Source organism: Antrostomus carolinensis, unplaced genomic scaffold (genome assembly GCF_000700745.2).
Source record: "Antrostomus carolinensis isolate BGI_N321 unplaced genomic scaffold, ASM70074v2 scaffold52357, whole genome shotgun sequence".
In the NCBI taxonomy this organism is placed as follows: Eukaryota; Metazoa; Chordata; class Aves; order Caprimulgiformes; family Caprimulgidae; genus Antrostomus; species Antrostomus carolinensis.
The window spans coordinates 24,557-41,271 of NW_010330543.1; the positions used below are offsets into that span (position 1 = coordinate 24,557).

General features: G+C 44.4%; 2 protein-coding genes across 2 annotated transcripts in view; both read left to right on the plus strand.

Annotated features, from left to right (window-relative positions):
• LOC104528805 (collagen alpha-1(XXVI) chain) overlaps positions 1 to 7,401 on the plus strand; it is a 30,829-nt gene extending 23,428 nt beyond the window's left edge. Inside the window, exons 10-13 of the mRNA XM_029086192.1 lie at positions 1,330 to 1,374; positions 2,772 to 2,816; positions 3,869 to 3,953; positions 7,229 to 7,401. Of these exons, the coding sequence (XP_028942025.1) occupies positions 1,330 to 1,374; positions 2,772 to 2,816; positions 3,869 to 3,953; positions 7,229 to 7,401 (348 nt within the window). The remainder of the gene's footprint in view (positions 1 to 1,329; positions 1,375 to 2,771; positions 2,817 to 3,868; positions 3,954 to 7,228) is intronic.
• A 6,441-nt stretch (positions 7,402 to 13,842) lies between these two features.
• Positions 13,843 to 16,715, plus strand: part of HSD3B7 (hydroxy-delta-5-steroid dehydrogenase, 3 beta- and steroid delta-isomerase 7) — a 14,167-nt gene continuing 11,294 nt past the window's right edge. The window contains exon 1 of the mRNA XM_010172927.1: positions 13,843 to 14,052. Within this exon, the coding sequence (XP_010171229.1) occupies positions 13,845 to 14,052 (208 nt within the window). The 5' untranslated portion in view covers positions 13,843 to 13,844. The remainder of the gene's footprint in view (positions 14,053 to 16,715) is intronic.

A 16,715-nucleotide genomic window follows, 5' to 3' on the forward strand; every position in this document is an offset into this window, starting at 1 on the left:
ATCATTTGATCCCCTTTCAGCTGATAACACCCTCTCTGTTCCTCCTGGACACAGAGAACAGTCTGTTTCTGTATTTTGAGTGCATTGTTCTGGCTCCTCTCTGTGATTTGCCTCTTGTCTGTGCTGTTTCCCAGGCCTTACTCCAGTGCAGAATCCAAGTATTTCCCTTTGAAGATGCTCAGGGTACCTGACAAATCTCCCAGCGCTCTTCCTGTCGCTGGGCCTTTGTCTAGAGCTGGCTAGCTGCTCGCCGAGCTCTGCGCAGCTCTCCCTGGTAATGTTGTGACGTGCCCAAGGCCCACTGGTTTTTAATACAAAGCAGCAGTTTGATGGACACAATAACAAAGCAGCTCTCCCTTCCTGGCAAATACCACAAAAAGCTGCTACCAGATCAACAGGTTTTTTTTGGGAAAAAAGGATGGGTTTATTTCTATGTATGTCTAGGGGAGAAGAGCCAGGTTAAATATGTAGCTGTTTCATCAATGGATTTCTAAAGATGCTCTTAAATTTTGCTGCTTCTTCCCCAGCTCCTGCTTTCTCATGAAATCATCTATAACTGTTCTTCTGGTCAGGAATTCTGCCCTGCCCCAGCGTGCTCTAGGGGTGGGAAACCAACACGGCAGAGAAAAACAGAGGGGAAAAAAAGATGCTCCATGGCATTTCATTCCACCCCAAACCAACACATACCATTTCAAAATGTTTCTCTTTAAAACAACAACAACAAAAAAACAAACCCAACCCAAAAAACCCCAGTGAGAACAATGTGAAAATTAGCACAGCAGGAAAAAAACCCAAACCAACCAAAATATTGTATGTGTGTTTTGATCAGTAGCTGTTGGGGTTAATCCAGGGATGTGTGTGTGGAGCAGGAGGCAGATTAAATCAGTGCTCTGTGGGAGTCCTGGGCTCTGTTCGCTGTCTGAGGCAGCATCAGCCCATCAGTTTTACTAGAGAGAAGAATACAGTATCTTTGTAGGAAACAAATCTCCAGCCAAATTCCTTCCTGGTATAACGTAACTGACTGCTGTAAAGTTAAAAAAAAATTGGTAATCGTCTTAACTGAGAGGGAACTGAGCTCAGTAGCTCTGTATCGAACCAAACTTCTCCAAAGTGTGATGGGATTTGGAGCTGATACTTGACAGAAAACCATGACCCCCTTTTGCTGTCTCTAAGTGATAATGTCAAGGGAAAGGAATTTTTTATTTTTTTAATATTATCCCAAGGGTAAGGTTTTTCATTAAACCATCTTAATTCCACGAGTAAAAAATACACTATGTTCTTGTCAAATAGAAAAATATCTCCTACTGACACTCACTTTATTTCCAACAGGGGCAAGCAGGTCTGCCTGGAGAGAGGGGCGTTAAGGGATTTCCTGTAAGTGATGGACTTGCGGGGGTGTGCAGGACACAGATGGGTTTGGTGCCAGCTTGGCACCATAAATACCACCTAGCTGGACTGCAGCTGGTTCAGCCAGCTCTCCCAGGCACAATGCTTAGGTGAACTGTCTCCAGCTTAGACATTTGTTCAGTAGGCAACCTTACCTTAACATTCGCCTCTGCCAGTGAAACATGCTCTTCCTGCATGTTAAGCATCGTGCTGAAATGCCGTGATCAAGAAGGTGTCGCACCAACAGAGGAGATGTGCTTTGCTTGCAGATCCCCTCTAGGCAAACCTTGGCAGACAGAAGCCCTCTCCCTGCCCCGTGAGGTTCCTGGCACTACCAGAGCCCAAAGGTGGGCACTGTTAAACTACCCAAAGTACATCAGCTGCTCTCAACTCCCTCTTGGCCCTTGGTCTGCCAAGCTGAGCTGGAAACCCTTGAATGAGATTAAGAGATGTCTCCAAAGGATTTCTTGGCAATACCTGATCAGCTGCACACAGGAGATGCCTGTACTGGTACATATGGCTAGGGTGCAAACAAACTGGTGGAGGTGAAGGTTGGCTGAAAGTGGAGCAAGTTGGGTTTTTTTGGCCAATAGCAATCAGAGAGGTCCTAGGTCCTCTGGGAGGTTTCTCTTCTCTCTTCCTTAATTCTACCTCATCATTTTGTATGATTCACAAAACCTTTTCTTCAGTCCTCTTCCCATACCCACCCCTGCTTTGCAAATATCTCAGGGATGTCCAACAAGTTTGAGGAGCCCAGGGATTTCCACTCTATTTTACTCACCAGTATGATAGCCCTTTCCCTTGTTTTATGTTTAGCTTGTGGTTTAATCTCTCCACGTCATCTGTTCTTTGAGAAATACATGAACTTCCTGGTTAGGGGGAGAAACATCAGACTGATGCTCACAGCACACAGGGATCTTTGTTCAAGAAAAGCTTAATGAACATCTTCAGAGGTGGAAAGTGATGTGACTAATTAATGAAAGCAGAATGAGGGATTTTATGTTCTAAATCAAAGATGAACATGTGCATGTTTGGGAGAGGGGGACAGTATTTTTTTTCTTTAGTGTGAGATAAAAGCACTGCTCATTGAGAGCTTCGTGAGATGTATATAACCTTGTTGTGTGCCCAGACCATGGCAGCCAGCTCCTCCTGCAGCTTGGCCACTCCTGGCCAAGTTCCTCAGTGTTAGAAATGGTGATGACCTCCTGGGAACCTGGTGGGAGCCAGGACAGAGCTCACGAGAGCACTTTGGCCCTTGGTGTGACATGCCAGAGCATCAGGTTGTTTTTCTGCCTTTAGTTTGTTCCTTTGGATCGAAGGGGATGCAGGTGGTCCTGGAGTCCTCACTCACATGAAAACAAATTTCTGTTTCTTGTATGTTTTAGGGTGAACCAGGCAAGAAGGGTGAGGAAGGTGACAAAGGTGCTGATGTAAGCATGTATTTCTGCTGTCATTTTACTTTCTTTTTTGTCTCTTTACTGTGCTTCAACCATATTCCCTTTGGCAGGCTACTGTGTGGAGGACAAGGGTCCTGTCCACAGTTAAAAGTGCAGAGCAAGAGATTATTTGAGCTTTGGGTTTGATCTTAATATGTGCTAGAAATCCTGGTCTTTGAGGTTTTCCTTGGCCATGTTGTCAGCTGCCCTTCTCACCATGCTCTCTGAACACTTCCTTAGTCCCCAGTGGTTCTTCTGCCACACAAAGCTGCTACAGGTATGGAATTTTACTCTCCCACTGTCCTTCCCACAAGCTCATGGACAGACTCCCAGAAGAGATCAAACTGCATGTGCAGAGAGAGGGTTGGAGTTCTCACATCTGTGCTTTCCCATCCTAAAATACTTCTCAACATCTACCTGTCCCTTCAAGCCCATATCTAAGGCAATGGGGGCAACAAACTACAGCTTGAGTGTATGTGAAAGTACATGGACAGAGTTTAGGCAGCATGTGTCCCAGCTAGAAGTTCTGGGAGAGGCAGCGTGAAGCCCATCAGGATGGGCTTGCAATGCCACTGTTCCAGTTTATAAGGGAGAAACAAGATGGTGGTAGCCATACATCCCAGTTCCCTGGTGTACCACCAACAGAGAGAAAGCCCAGGTAACTCACTGATGTTCAGAGTAAATGTCAGGTGAGAGCAAAACCTGTTCTCCAGGTAGGTCAGCATAGTTGTCAACATATGCTGCACATTATAAAGGTTTGACAGAAGTATACATGTGGGTTTGGTCCACTGCAGAAGCAGGAACCAAACTGAAAGGCTTGGCTTTGGATCAGAGGCTCTGCAAACGTGGGGTATAACTGAGGGGGTTTGCTTTAAATAGGCATTTCTGCTGCATTCCTACTGAACCCTCACAGCTTATCTCCTCTTGTACATCTTTTCTTTTCTAAACACTCATACTGCATGGTTTGGCGTTACGAAGACAACATTATGAACAAGAAGCCTATTCTGCAACATGTACCAACGCTAGTTTTCTTCTCCTTCTTGTAGGGGGAAGGTGTTCAACAGCTTCGAGAAGCTCTGAAGATTTTAGCTGAGAGGGTATTAATTCTTGAGCACATGATAGGAATTCATGGTAAGCATTGCTAAGATTTTTCTTTTCTAGACAAGTGGGGGCTCTGTTCAGGCAGCTGCTTGATGGTTAAACATCCTGCCAGCCTCCTGAACTCTCTGTCTAGTATCTATTTAAGCTGGGTTTTCAAAACTAGGTACCCAACATGACTTAAAGGCTGCTTAGAACTGTTGAGGACCTAGAGCTTCCACCAACTGCACTAATTACTCTGGCTTTAGTAGCAGGTGAAATGACCCCCACAATAATTTTTATTACAATTCAGAAAGCCAAGTCACGAGCAGCAGCTCAAGCCACGTGGCACAGATCATCTGCCAGCCTCCCAGGGAGCTGCTTGTTCCAGCCTTTAGGCCAGATCATTTAATCCTGTTAATAGTGTCTTCCAAGTGACTTTAGCAGCACTGAGGCCCTTGCCTTCTGTAGCGCTAAAATTTACAGAGAAAGCCCAAAAAGTGCTACACATGACCCTGAAAACCAGTGATCCCTGAACCTCTTGTGATTAGAACTTACATAAAACCTATTTTCACAATCAGATTTAAATTAAGTATCATGTGTTCTTTGTTCAGATAGATAGACTTTTAAGTTTTCTGCTGAGGCTGCCTGCCATCGCTGGTACAGTGTGTGGCACCATCCCTTAATGAGTGTTTTCTTCCCTTAACCCGAGTATGGGGTTGTGCAATCATCACAGACCAGCCTTCTCCCTTTGGGGTACTTAAGGATCAGTTCTCTCACAGCTGCCAAAAGTTGCTGTGCCAATTTCTCCCCTTTCAGAAACACAACAGAGGCAAAAATGTTGTTTAGATCTACTACCCCAGCCTGTGAGAAGCAAGCCTGTTCCTTGGCACCAAGATGAGCAGTTTTTAACCAAATTGATATTGATTTAGTGTGTGAAAATGCTAACTAGCTAAAATGTCCAGCAGTTCCTAAGCAAGTGACTTAAAGTGCATCTATTACCGTGCAGTAAGCCAGCACTCTTTGAGATCCCATGAGCACCTTCTGAAGCCAGCACAGTGCTGAAATGAAAATGCTGTTGGGCACTTCACAGCCAGACTGGTGTCGGTGCATGGTGCTGTGTTATGTGGCTGAACTGGCTGGGGTGTCTGCGCTGCTCTTCGTTGTTCAACAGCCACATGTCTTTCAGAGCCCCAAAGCATCATTTCCAGAAGCAACAGGCAGCATCAGCTTAAGCTTTTTGGGAAATGATGAATCACAAACCCATGATTTAGCCACAGTCACCCTGACCTTACCTCTGCATTAATCCTGGTTTGCTTCATATCTTCATTGGATTTTATACACCAAGGGCAGGGAGAGATGGTTTCATGCTTCTTTGCTTTGAGATGGTGGAGGTACCAGGAAGGTTCCCACCAGAGGAGCTAGGCAGCAATCCATGCCTAGCCTGCATGTTCTCTGGGTAAGAGGGGAAGGGAAACCCAGTGGGTAAGCACAGTGCAGTGAATTTACAGGACCCAGGGCCTGGCCCTCCATCATCTGTTACTTTGTACGTTCACTTATACTGGTGGAAAACAAATTTCCCTGGGGCTTGGACTGGGGGATTCACACCACTTCGCTCCTGCAGAGCTGCCTAGTTTGTTTTCTATGTTGTCTGGCAATACAGTGGCCATAGCAGATGCAGTGCTGTGATTTTGAAACAGTCCTTTCTGCAAACCATTTTTACTGATATAAATGTATTTTCTGTTACTGCTCAGGATGGAGATGAGTTAGTTATACCCATGCAGACCTCTGTACCAGTGGAACTGCACCAGCAAAAACAGATGGGTTTTAATTGCACAGTGTAGTTAAGGCCGTGCTTGAACACCTATTTTGCCTGACTGTATGTAAATAGGGTTGTTTTTTTTTTAATCCAGTAACAGTATAGATAATTATATTTTTATTCTGTGCTTTTGAGATAGTTCCAGTCTTTAACTTAAGACATATTTTAAGCCCTACAAAAATACTGCTTAGAAAGTGAACATAGAAAGTAAGGCATTTTTTCCTTGTGCAATTATATTCATCCCTGGATGTGTATATGGTTTAAAAAAATAAAAAAAACAAACAAAAAAAACCCCAACAACAGAAAAGACACATAATAACAAAACAGAGTTTCCTTGAGCCCAGACCTCCCTGCACTACTTTTAGTAGTGCACCACACAGGTTTAAATCACCCAGCACCACCTCTCTGGTCACGTTCCCACCGTAGGTGTTAAGGGCTTTACCCCAGGTTCCTGGGCCGTCCAGCTCAGCCCCGCTTCCAGGACCCACGCAGAAATGCCACTCGCATGCTCTCATTTTCCAAAGAAACGTCACAATCAGTATGGTTTCCAAAACCACAGCCACCCAAGCAACAAGGCAAAACATACCAGCAAACAAACCTCTTCTCTGCAGTGGGAGGGCAGTTTGAAATGATCTGGCCCAGCAAACTGCAGGGAGCAGCCCAGCAGGACACACGAAAGCCCAAATTGTTTGGCAGCGTTTCCGTCCAGCAAACACAGCGCAAATCCTCCAGCAGCCAAACCCTCACTTGAAACAGAGCTGCTGCCTCGTGGGATCAAACCAAGGCTGGGTGTCTGGATTGTGAGGTTGGGCTCTTGGCCGGCAAACAAGCAAATGTCCATCTCTGAAGGCAAAAGGAAGGAGAAATGGGGCATTAAAAATGATGAGGCAGCAGCGAGTTATCAGCATCTCTTGGTGACTGGTGGGAAGACAGAAGCGTGGCCGTAGTCAAATGTGTATTTAGCTTCACAGGGCAGGAGGCTGTAGGAAGAGGAGGTGTGTGTTACCATCAGGCAAGCGAAGAGAAGGGACAGCTCATACTATTCCAGCTTTAATGCTAATTTGACTGTAGCCTACAGGGGATCAATCCTTTCAGTGCCTCGAAATGTCCTCTTTTACAAGGAATGAAGTAGTACTGAAACCCCCCAGGAGCATCACTTTCTAGTGATCATTGGGCCTCATCCTTCAGTAACAGGGGGCCATGGGCAATGCTGAGGAGCAGCTGTAGCCCAAGCAAAATTCTAATCAAGAAAAGAACAGCACTTTATAAATGGAATTATAAATGAGAACAGGACCTGCTGGGCCATGTGCAGTCAGAGTTTAGACAGAGCAGAGGGAAAAGACCTAACATAGGAGTAGTGTGATGGCAGCAAACACGTAGCTCCACAACTGCTTGCTGGATGCAGGGACGACATTTCTTCTAGAAGAGGTATCACCTAGAAGGGCCCATGTCCTCTTTCCTTAGCCTCCCCTTTTAAATAGCGCTCTCCCGTGACTTTCTCTCCTTACAGACTCTTTATCTTCCATTGAGCCAGGCTCTGGACAAGATGTGATCCCGGGCTCCCCTCTGCGAACCAGCATCAAGATCAAACGTGGAGGACCCCAGCAGCCGCAGGCCTACCAGATCCTCTCTTCACTGCTGGATGACAGTGAAGCCAAAAGGAGAAGCAATCGGATGAAGTAGGAGCATCTGTGTGTTCTCTGTGCCTGTTCACCAGTTAAAGATACAGTATCCCAGTGCTTAATTGCAGAGTGCAAATGAAGTGGGTAGGAGGCTGCAGTGTTGGCAGCTGGGTTTCCTTACCTGGCCAATACTGCGCCCTTATTGCAGGGAATGTCTTATCCATAGCTCAGAGAGGGTCTTATGAGCGCTTTTCTTGATTTTTTTTGTTGTTTTAAAGCCTTTGGAATACCAGAGGGCAGGTATCCTCAGAAGCTGTCTACAGAAATGACACCTCCTGACTGTGTCCCAAGAGTTTAATCCTCCCCTTGTTTCCTCACTGCCCTTGAAATTTACTCAGTTAGAGCACTGCTTAACTGGCTGAGACAATCAGTCCTAAAGCCAAGCCTTAGCCTTGTCTGTTGGTGGCATCTGCTTTTATTTCATGTAGGGCAGTCATGCTGACTTCCAGGTGAACATGCCACTTCCATGGGCCATTAAAGCATGACCTGTAAGGATTTCCTTTAAGCAGAGAACAAACTGGAAAATTCAAAGAACATTTAAAACTGTTACTCTGAAAATTCAGGTTACTCTTGGGATTTTAGCATCAAAATCTTGACTTTTCATGTTGCTAATTGCATGCAAGTGGCTTTATTTCTATTTGTGGTTGGCTGAGCAAGGACTTTTGGCGCAAATGTTCATGGTAACAGTGACTTTCTATCTGTCTTCAGTGAGATTAGACTGTTTCTGTGAAAATAAGGAGCAGTTTGTATGAGATGATGGAATTGTGCAAGAATTTTTCCATTTTCAGCTAGTGCCTACATCCAGAGACAATTAATTTCACTAGTAGCAATAACTATTCACAGAGAAGGATATTTTGCAATAGTTTCTTAATCCTACATCAATGAGGAAAAATGTTTTCACACTGTTTCCTTTTTATCTTGTGAGTAAACCCTTGCCATTTGAATCTGGAGACGGTGTAGTAGCAAATGTGATTCCATATGTACAGGCTGATGACCGTGTAGGGTTTGAGAAGTACTTGATGAGCTCTTTGTTGAATAGAGACTGTCTGGGTCTTGATCACATGGACATTACAAGACACAGCTGGTGGCTTCCAGGAGATAACCCCTCATGCCTACCAGCAGGTGTTGGAAAATCAGGCCCTGAAGCCTGAGGAGAAATCCCAGTTCAGTCTAAACGCATCCACTGGGCAGGTTGGTGCTCGCTGTAGTTAGCTGCCACATGAGGAAACTTGCCTCATGGCGGTTTCGGGAACCAAACTAAACCAAAGCAATCTTTAAAAAGGGAAATGGCAAAATTTGGTTTCACTGGTCCTGTAGCTACAGGGTGGAATTTGGGGAAGAGGGCGTACACTGAGGCCGTTTTCACTTCCCTGACATTTTGACGCCTTCACACCAAATTGAAAGAGAAATTTTTCTTCCTCCAAGTTTGTCTTTCTGAATTCAGAGCTATTGCATGAGCTTGATGAGTGCTCTCTTCAAGCCATTCACAGTGATTTCAATTTGGATTTGAAATTATTTAAAACAAATTACTGGCAAGATGAAAGGAAATTTAATGGCAGTTGTTTGTAATGAATCCTGCCAAGTCAATTGTCAACAGACAGGTTAGGTTTGGGTTGCAACCAGTTTAGTTACTGATTTTTTACAGATTTCTGTATGAGCTATGTATATTTTTTCTCCCCACACTTCTTGCTTTAGCTACACCCCTCTCTTCTGCGGTACTGTATCTTTAATTTGGGTGGCAGTAGGATTATACCAAAGGGACTTTTGCTTTCAGCTGGGGTTTCATTCCTCTCTAGGTACAGAAGGGTTGGACCACACTGTTGAGCAGTCCTGGTTTAATGATGGTTTAAAGGTGAACACAGCCTCACATGTGAACATTGATGCTATTCATGACTAAGTGAACCACTCCAACCACATCTTCCATCTTAAGCAGGATACTGAGCTTCATTTTAGCCATCATGCCATGTCTATGTAACTTAGCAGATTTATTTTGAATGCGTGCTCATTTAGAAATGTATTTTAATTGAAATGTTTAGTGCTTTATCTTACCTGCATACTGTGCAATACCATAGTGTGTTCTTTTCCTTTTTTTTTTTTTTTCCTAAGATTTTTTTGAAATTCTTTATTTTTTTTGAGCACAGATGTGTTTTTGACTTGGATCAGTTCTGGTAGTAGTAATGCATTGTCCTTGCCTTGAGCTAACCAGAAGCAGCAGCAGCATATTGCACAACCAAAAATCTTTGCTCTTTGTGCACCGTGATGTTCACCAGCAATCTGGTACTCGTGGGAGGTGGAGGAGGCTCCTCTCCAGAGTATCTAATTTGCACTTACTGTAAAGAATTGATAGCAACCCAGGGAAATAGGAATAAACTCACCTGCTCCCACCAAACTCCACAGTAATTTTGCCATCAACTTTCACAGGAACAGGCCATAAAATCAGACCCAGACCTTCAGCTGCCATGGACTGGTGTGGCTTTCAGTGGAGCACAGCATATGGCTCACACGCGGCTTTCTGAGAGTTTGGCTCTGGGATTGGGGTTCAGTCCCAATCTCTGCAATGAACTATTTTAATGTAGGAACCTGACCACTGTGACAAAGGCTTCTAAAAGACAATCAGCTTCTGGAATTACTTTGAAATCCATTCTCCATGTTTACAGCCTCTGTCTTATTTGAGATTACATTCCATTCTGGTGTTTGGTGGTATAAGGGTTTCTGTGATTGCGCTGAAACCAACCCATTCAAAGGTGCTATTAATTGTCCACAAGCACATTCCCATCCATAGAAGGAAATGTTAACTTTTTCACTAGTTATTTTACACAGTATTTTTTAATTTATATCAGTGTGTCTCGTATGTGTGCAAATGGTCCCGGCTTCTCTCATTGTAATGACCTTTACAACCATTTGGTCTTTTATAGAGCAGCCATACGCAGTATCTTGCAATCATGTGTAATTTCTTAATTTAGAGCAAGAATAAATCTCATCTGAGACGATGAACTCATTTATGGCAGGCTCTAATGTTTGTTGTGAACACAACCTGTTTGTTCCACCTCTTGCATGGTTACTTACCTGTTTTCATATTGCTATGTTATTGTTCCAAATATCTATTTCTCTTTATTTGCTATGGGGTTTGTTACTGTATATGGAATGTTTTGTATTCAGCATTTTCTTACAGAGCAGAGTGGGAACAGTATTCAAGAACCCACAAATACCAAAGACCTTTCATGTAATGCACTGAGAAATAAACATACTGTAAATGAATATGATGTCAGGTGTCCTGGATTTACACAGTTCAGAGCAAGTTCAAGCAAACTGCATCATGAAATTAGGGCATCTGTTTTGCTTTCCTGCTATCTCAAATTTCTATGACTATAGGTTTGCAAGACTCTTAAAAAAAAATATATATAAATTGTGCATAAAGACTCTGCTCCTGGGCATTGTTTGTGGGGTGGGGGGGCAAAAAGGGCTTTCATTAACTACAGCCACATCTGACAGGTTCCTTGCCCACGATGGGACTCACTCTTCTGCAAATATTGTTTGACTGCTTCAGCAAGCACGACTGCCACCTCAGAGGTTTGAGATTTGTCTCTAGGACACACTCAGTCACTGCTCTGCATTCCCAGCCACACCAACCAAACACAGGGGCCTATCCCACTGTCGTGGCGAGGCATTTAATGCCTTCCAGCAGTGTCAGCTTTGAGCAGCTTGCTTTGCATTGCACAGTGAGGCACTGCCTGGATATGGCAAACTCTTCCTGCAGCAACAGCCCTGCTCCTTCTCCAGGAGTTTTCCATCGATACAAACACAGGGATCACAGCTTTCCCCACACTGAGCCAGGGCACTGGCTGCAGCAGACCATGCGATGGGGGAACAAGCCAGAGAGAGAATTCTGCACTGCTTAAGAGGGTAAATTAGAATCTGTTGTTGTTTGCAACTGGCCCCACTTCCTCCTAAGGTTCCTTACAGTTCAAGGAAGTTGAGTTGGCTCATCTGAGATGGCAACTGCCACCCAAGCACCTCCCTGCAGCCCCTGGTACCTCCTGGGCATCCGCCTCCTCCAGAAGTGGCTGCGTTTGCCCACTTGTGCTTTCTCTGAACTTGCCTCTGGGCTTATGGAGACCCTCAGAATCGTCACCTCTTGTGACAATTCAAACTGTTAGACAGGCTGTGACTAGGGATTTTTTTTTTTTTTTTATAGTTTATTATTTTAACCTCCCTACGATGACAACAACTACCCACTTAGATGCAACTACCTACCAGTTTGCAAAGGGAGGCTGTACTCTGCGTGAACCTTGGCTGCAGGGGAGGACCTGGGCTGTTTCTGTCAGAGATGTGACAGTTCTGGATTCTGAACTTGGTTTTGCATCTTAAGGAAAACAAGAGATATGTAAATCACAGCCAATTTCCCCCCTGCTTATCAGATTACACTGCAGATATGCAGATACCAATATTGTAGCAAAGGCTCAGACTTGTAAACACTGGGAAACATCCTCAGTGTCAAGGCCTCTGCTTCATACAGCTTTTTGCATGACTGATGAGGACGTATTCAAGGTTACTTGATGCCAAACATTCCCATGCAGCACTTCTCTGGGTCTCTCAGGGTGTATTTATCTTGGTTTTTGTGTCCTAACACCTCTAACTCTGATCTATTTATCATTGCAAAAAGTCCTCTGAGGGAAGGCAGTTCTGTTAATTGCTGCTGTACAGATTGGGAGTTGCTGGATAAAAGGCTAAATGAATTTCTCAGGAAGTTTGTGGCTGTGCTGGTCTTTCAAGCACCAAATTAACATCAGGCCCATGTTGGTCTCTGGGCCATTATGGCCACTGATTATAATCACAGCAAAGGGAAACGGTGCTTTTCCTAATGCTTAACGCAGCACAACAAAAATCAACGGCAGAGTTGAACTTCTAGCAGGAGCTGATTAAAAGAAAAATATATATTCAGAAACAGAACACAAAGTTACCCTTGAATACGCTGCCTTCACTCTTCATTAACCACACGCTCAGCAGCAAGGTGCTGCACAGCTTACTGTGCAGACAGACACGCGTTAATGCTGTAGTAAGAACGGCTCCAACATTATTGGATTTTATGTTCATGCAATTGGAATTGCTCTCTACATTTCACCCTGTTGGATGTCAGCAGGGAAGGGTGACCAGGAGTATCCCCACCCCAACACCAAACCAGCAGCTGTAACCCACGCTCACAGACTGGGGAACTGGGGCTGGATGGGGAAAGCAGTGATCCTGCTACGGGAACAAACTAATCCTAAACTTCTCAAGCAACACTATGGCCTAAAAGGCAACTACTGCACTGTACTAAGCAGGGAAATTACATTACCCTATTTATCATCGCTACTTCTGTTAGGATAGTGTGTCTACAGTTCACAAAAAATGGTGACAAGTTGCTTCAAAGATGGATTGGAAAATATTTTACTGCTCTAGGCTTAAGGAAATAATTTGCTTGTCTTCAAAGAGAGACTGGTAGCTGATCAGGCCTGACTTAGTTCTCTCTTTTATGAGAGAGGCAGAGGGAGAAACAGTTGTGCCAGAGGGCAGGTTCTTCCCCTACCCCACTCTTAGGACAGGATCAAGCACCCTTAGAAAAAGTTAATCCTTTTTAAAATTATTTTTAATTTTTTCCCCCCATGACAAACTGGATAGCACGTGAGCCTTACACCCTAGCAAGGAAAAGGTGTATTAGCCATGGTCTGCCAGGTAAAAAAACAACAGTGCACTCTCTAAATGATGATTAATAATTGTAACAATTTGCCAAAGGATGTGGTAGAGCTTTTACTCCCAGATATTTTTTAAATTAAAAGAGGACTTTCTCCTCCTAAATATGTGTATGTGCACACACACGTGTATGTATGTATATATTCCAATTCAAAACAAGAATTCATTCAGGGAACCATGCTAGGTAGTCAAACTGGTAGAGGCAGTGATCATGAAGTTGCAGATGGCCATTCCTGACCCTGCCTGTGCGGTGCACAAACAGCTCAGCGCTGGCTGGATCTGCTGCCGCACACCATCTATAAAAATTCACCAGCACATGGAGCAAGATCTTTGTAGCTTCACACTAAAGGATGGCTGCCCTCAGCAGCACCCAGAGAGGTCTTGGCTACAACAACTGACAACCCGGCCCCTGGGAAAGGGCTGTCCAGGATGGAAAACCTCTGGCATCCAAATTTTGGACTGAGACTGGCCACATACCAATCTGGAGGTGCCCCACTGATCATGGGCTACTGTGGTAGAAGGGAAAGGCTGAGTCAGAGCCCAGAACTGGCCTGTACACAGCATCGGTACAGCTGTGGCAGCACTTGTGTGGCTGTGCCAATGAAAACCTGATTCATTTATAACTGGTTGGAGTTAATGTTCAGCCATTAACATTATACGACAGTTAAACTTTAGACTTAGTTCGGAAAACATTGTCTGAGAGATTAACAGTGCATGATACGATCTTGGCAGCAACCTTCTTTCTGCTCCTCAACCACAAAAACATCTTCAGAAATGGATGGAGCCTGGGTCTACCTGGTGACAGGAGGATGTGGTTTTATTGGGGAGAAGATCGTAGAACTCCTGTCTCAACAAGACTACATCAAAGAAGTCAAAGTTTTTGATTCAGTAGCAAGAGAAGAAGTAGAAAAATTCACCACAGGTAAGAAAAGGGCATCAGCTTCTATATAGCAGCCATAACCCTCCCTTTCAAGACAGCTGCTATTATGTTGGAGAGGCCACAGTTACAGGGTTGGGGTAGGAACCTGGATTAAACAGACTGGATGAAGAATAACTTCCAGCTCAGAGAGGTTTTTCAGCATAGGACTAAATCAAAGCAAAAAGAACCATAGTGTGTAACCCCAAGAGAGATATCACAAGGAGGATCCAAGTCCCTGCTCAGGGATCAGTTGTAAGGAGCAACGTGCACACTGAGTACCTGACACAGGAACTTGGCTACTCAGTTGCTTCTGCTCAACCAGTCTGACTAAAAGCAAAGAGCAAAAAACCATGGTCCTGAACTGTTCCAACCAGCTACCAGTTGTGAGAAAAATAACCAAAAACCCCTGACAATAATAGAACCAAGCTCAGCATCTGCTGCAGGTATTGCAAAATAAATTACTGAAATAACTGAGAGAAACCTATAGTAGCCTTGACTGTGCTGCGCATAAAAAAGGAAGAAGTGAGTCTCAGTAACACACTCAAGATACTAAATTAATCCATTTGATCATTTGGTCCAACTGCCTTCTGATGTTTCACCAGATCTGTGAGATATGTTGGGGAAAAACAACTTGTTTTACGGGATTTGAGCATACCCACCCTAAACAAGCCAGTGCAGCTCATGGTGCTCTGCACGGCTAATGGTGGGCTGGCTCCCCTCTCTCTGACTGCTCAAACCTTCAGCCTGCTTTGAACCAGAGAGGAAAAAAGCTCTTATCTGTTAGGAGATATCAACAGAAAGGAGATAGATACACTTAAAGCAAGTTAAAAGCCTCCCAGGGAAATATCACTATCTGAAACCCTCCTAGGAGGCAGATGAACTCACCAGACTGGTTTCACCAGCCTCCAGGTAGCCAGTTGCCTTAAAAGCATCCATAACTGAAGGAAAAAACTGTTTAAACCTTAAGAAGCTGCCCTAATCCCTGCTCCAGGAGAGTTCTGCAAATCACAGAAAAATTAGCCTCCAGGAGAGGTCCACAGCAAATCACAGAAAAATTAGCAGAAGCAGCTCTGAGGGGCCATCCTGACCCTCATCCCTCCACCCCAAGGCAGAATCAGCTCAGACACAACCTTCCTGACAGATGTTTCTCCATCCTGTTCCCAAGCCACCTCGGGCACCCAATTTCTGCACCATCAGGCCGGTTTTGGTGGTACAGTCTAATCTGCAGTTTAAGTCCTTGACTTCTCATCTAACCTTACAGGTAGAATAGGTTACTACTCTAATTTCTTACAGCAATCCTCATTATTTGAAAACCACCCCTTTCCACTCCATGCTCTTTCCTCCTTTTAGGCTAAAACAGTCTCGTGTACTCTCTGTCCTCCGCAGCTCATGCTTCCTGTATCTCTGGGCACTGGTGTTGCTCTCTTCTGGAAGGGGGGCTCCGAGGTGAGGACAGGGAGGCTGGCTGTGCTCAGTAAAGCTGATGGGTGTATTTCTTCTGTCCTGCAAACTATTCTCCTATTTGTACCTGTCAGTACAATCATAGAATAGTTTGGTTGGAAAAGACCATTATGACCATCTAGTCCAACTGTCCAACCAATTATGGTTTTTTCAGTTGCAAGACCCTGCTGAAGGCGATAGCTTCTGAGCCGTCCCGGCTCAACTTAGTCCTTTTATGAGGACCTGCTGCCTCTTCTCTACTAAGCCCAATATTGTCTCTTTGTCTCTATCAAATTTCACCTTTTTTCTTAATTATTTTTTTCAGAATCTATTAGTTATGTTCAGCTCTTACTCTAACCCTCCAAGGTACTTCAAGTCCCTCCCAGTCTGATGTTATCTGCTGATTTAATGAACAAATCTGCCAGATTCTTGATGAAAACGATAAAAAAGACTCAAATACAGCAATAAGCCCTGGAGAGCCCCAGGGCAGCCACCTACCACAGCTGGCAATTCCCTGGGAACTGTAATTCCTCCAGCTTTGTGCTCACCCTGATGTGGCTTACTTAGACCATGTTTTACTGACTCGCTTATGAGAATGACACAGAGCTTCCCAAGCCCTTCTAAAATCAAGATAGATGGCATCAACCTGTTCCACAATATCCGTACAGCCTGTTAACCTGTCATAAGAACAAAGGTGATTTATCTGACTTGATTTCTTGTTGACAAATCCATGTCAGCTGCTTCTATTCTTATTATCACACAGGTGGTCACACAAATGTTGTTTAAGTGTGCGTTCCTGAATTTCCTGGGGTTGAAATCCAACTGTTCTGTAATTTCCTGGCTCTTTACCTCCTTTCTAAGCACAGGTGTTTCATTTGCTGCACTGCAATCTTCCAGTGCCTCCTCCAAAAACTCTCCAAAGTAGCCGATAATGCAATAACATCACAGTGACATCCATCACCTCTTTAGTAGCCCTGGATAAAACTCATCAGGCCTTATCAATTTGAAGATTTCTCTTGGTTGCCCAGTATCATCCCTGCTTCTGGCTGAGCTCTCAGCATTCTGGTCTTAATTGCACCAGCTGCCTTAAGACAGGTGATGTGAAAGAGACTATTTAACACTTCAACCTGACCAGTTATGGGCTCTCCCTCACCACTAAGTAGCAGCAAAGTCCCCCCACCATATTGCTGCTGACACCCTGCTCCACCTTGCAGCACCAGCAAAGA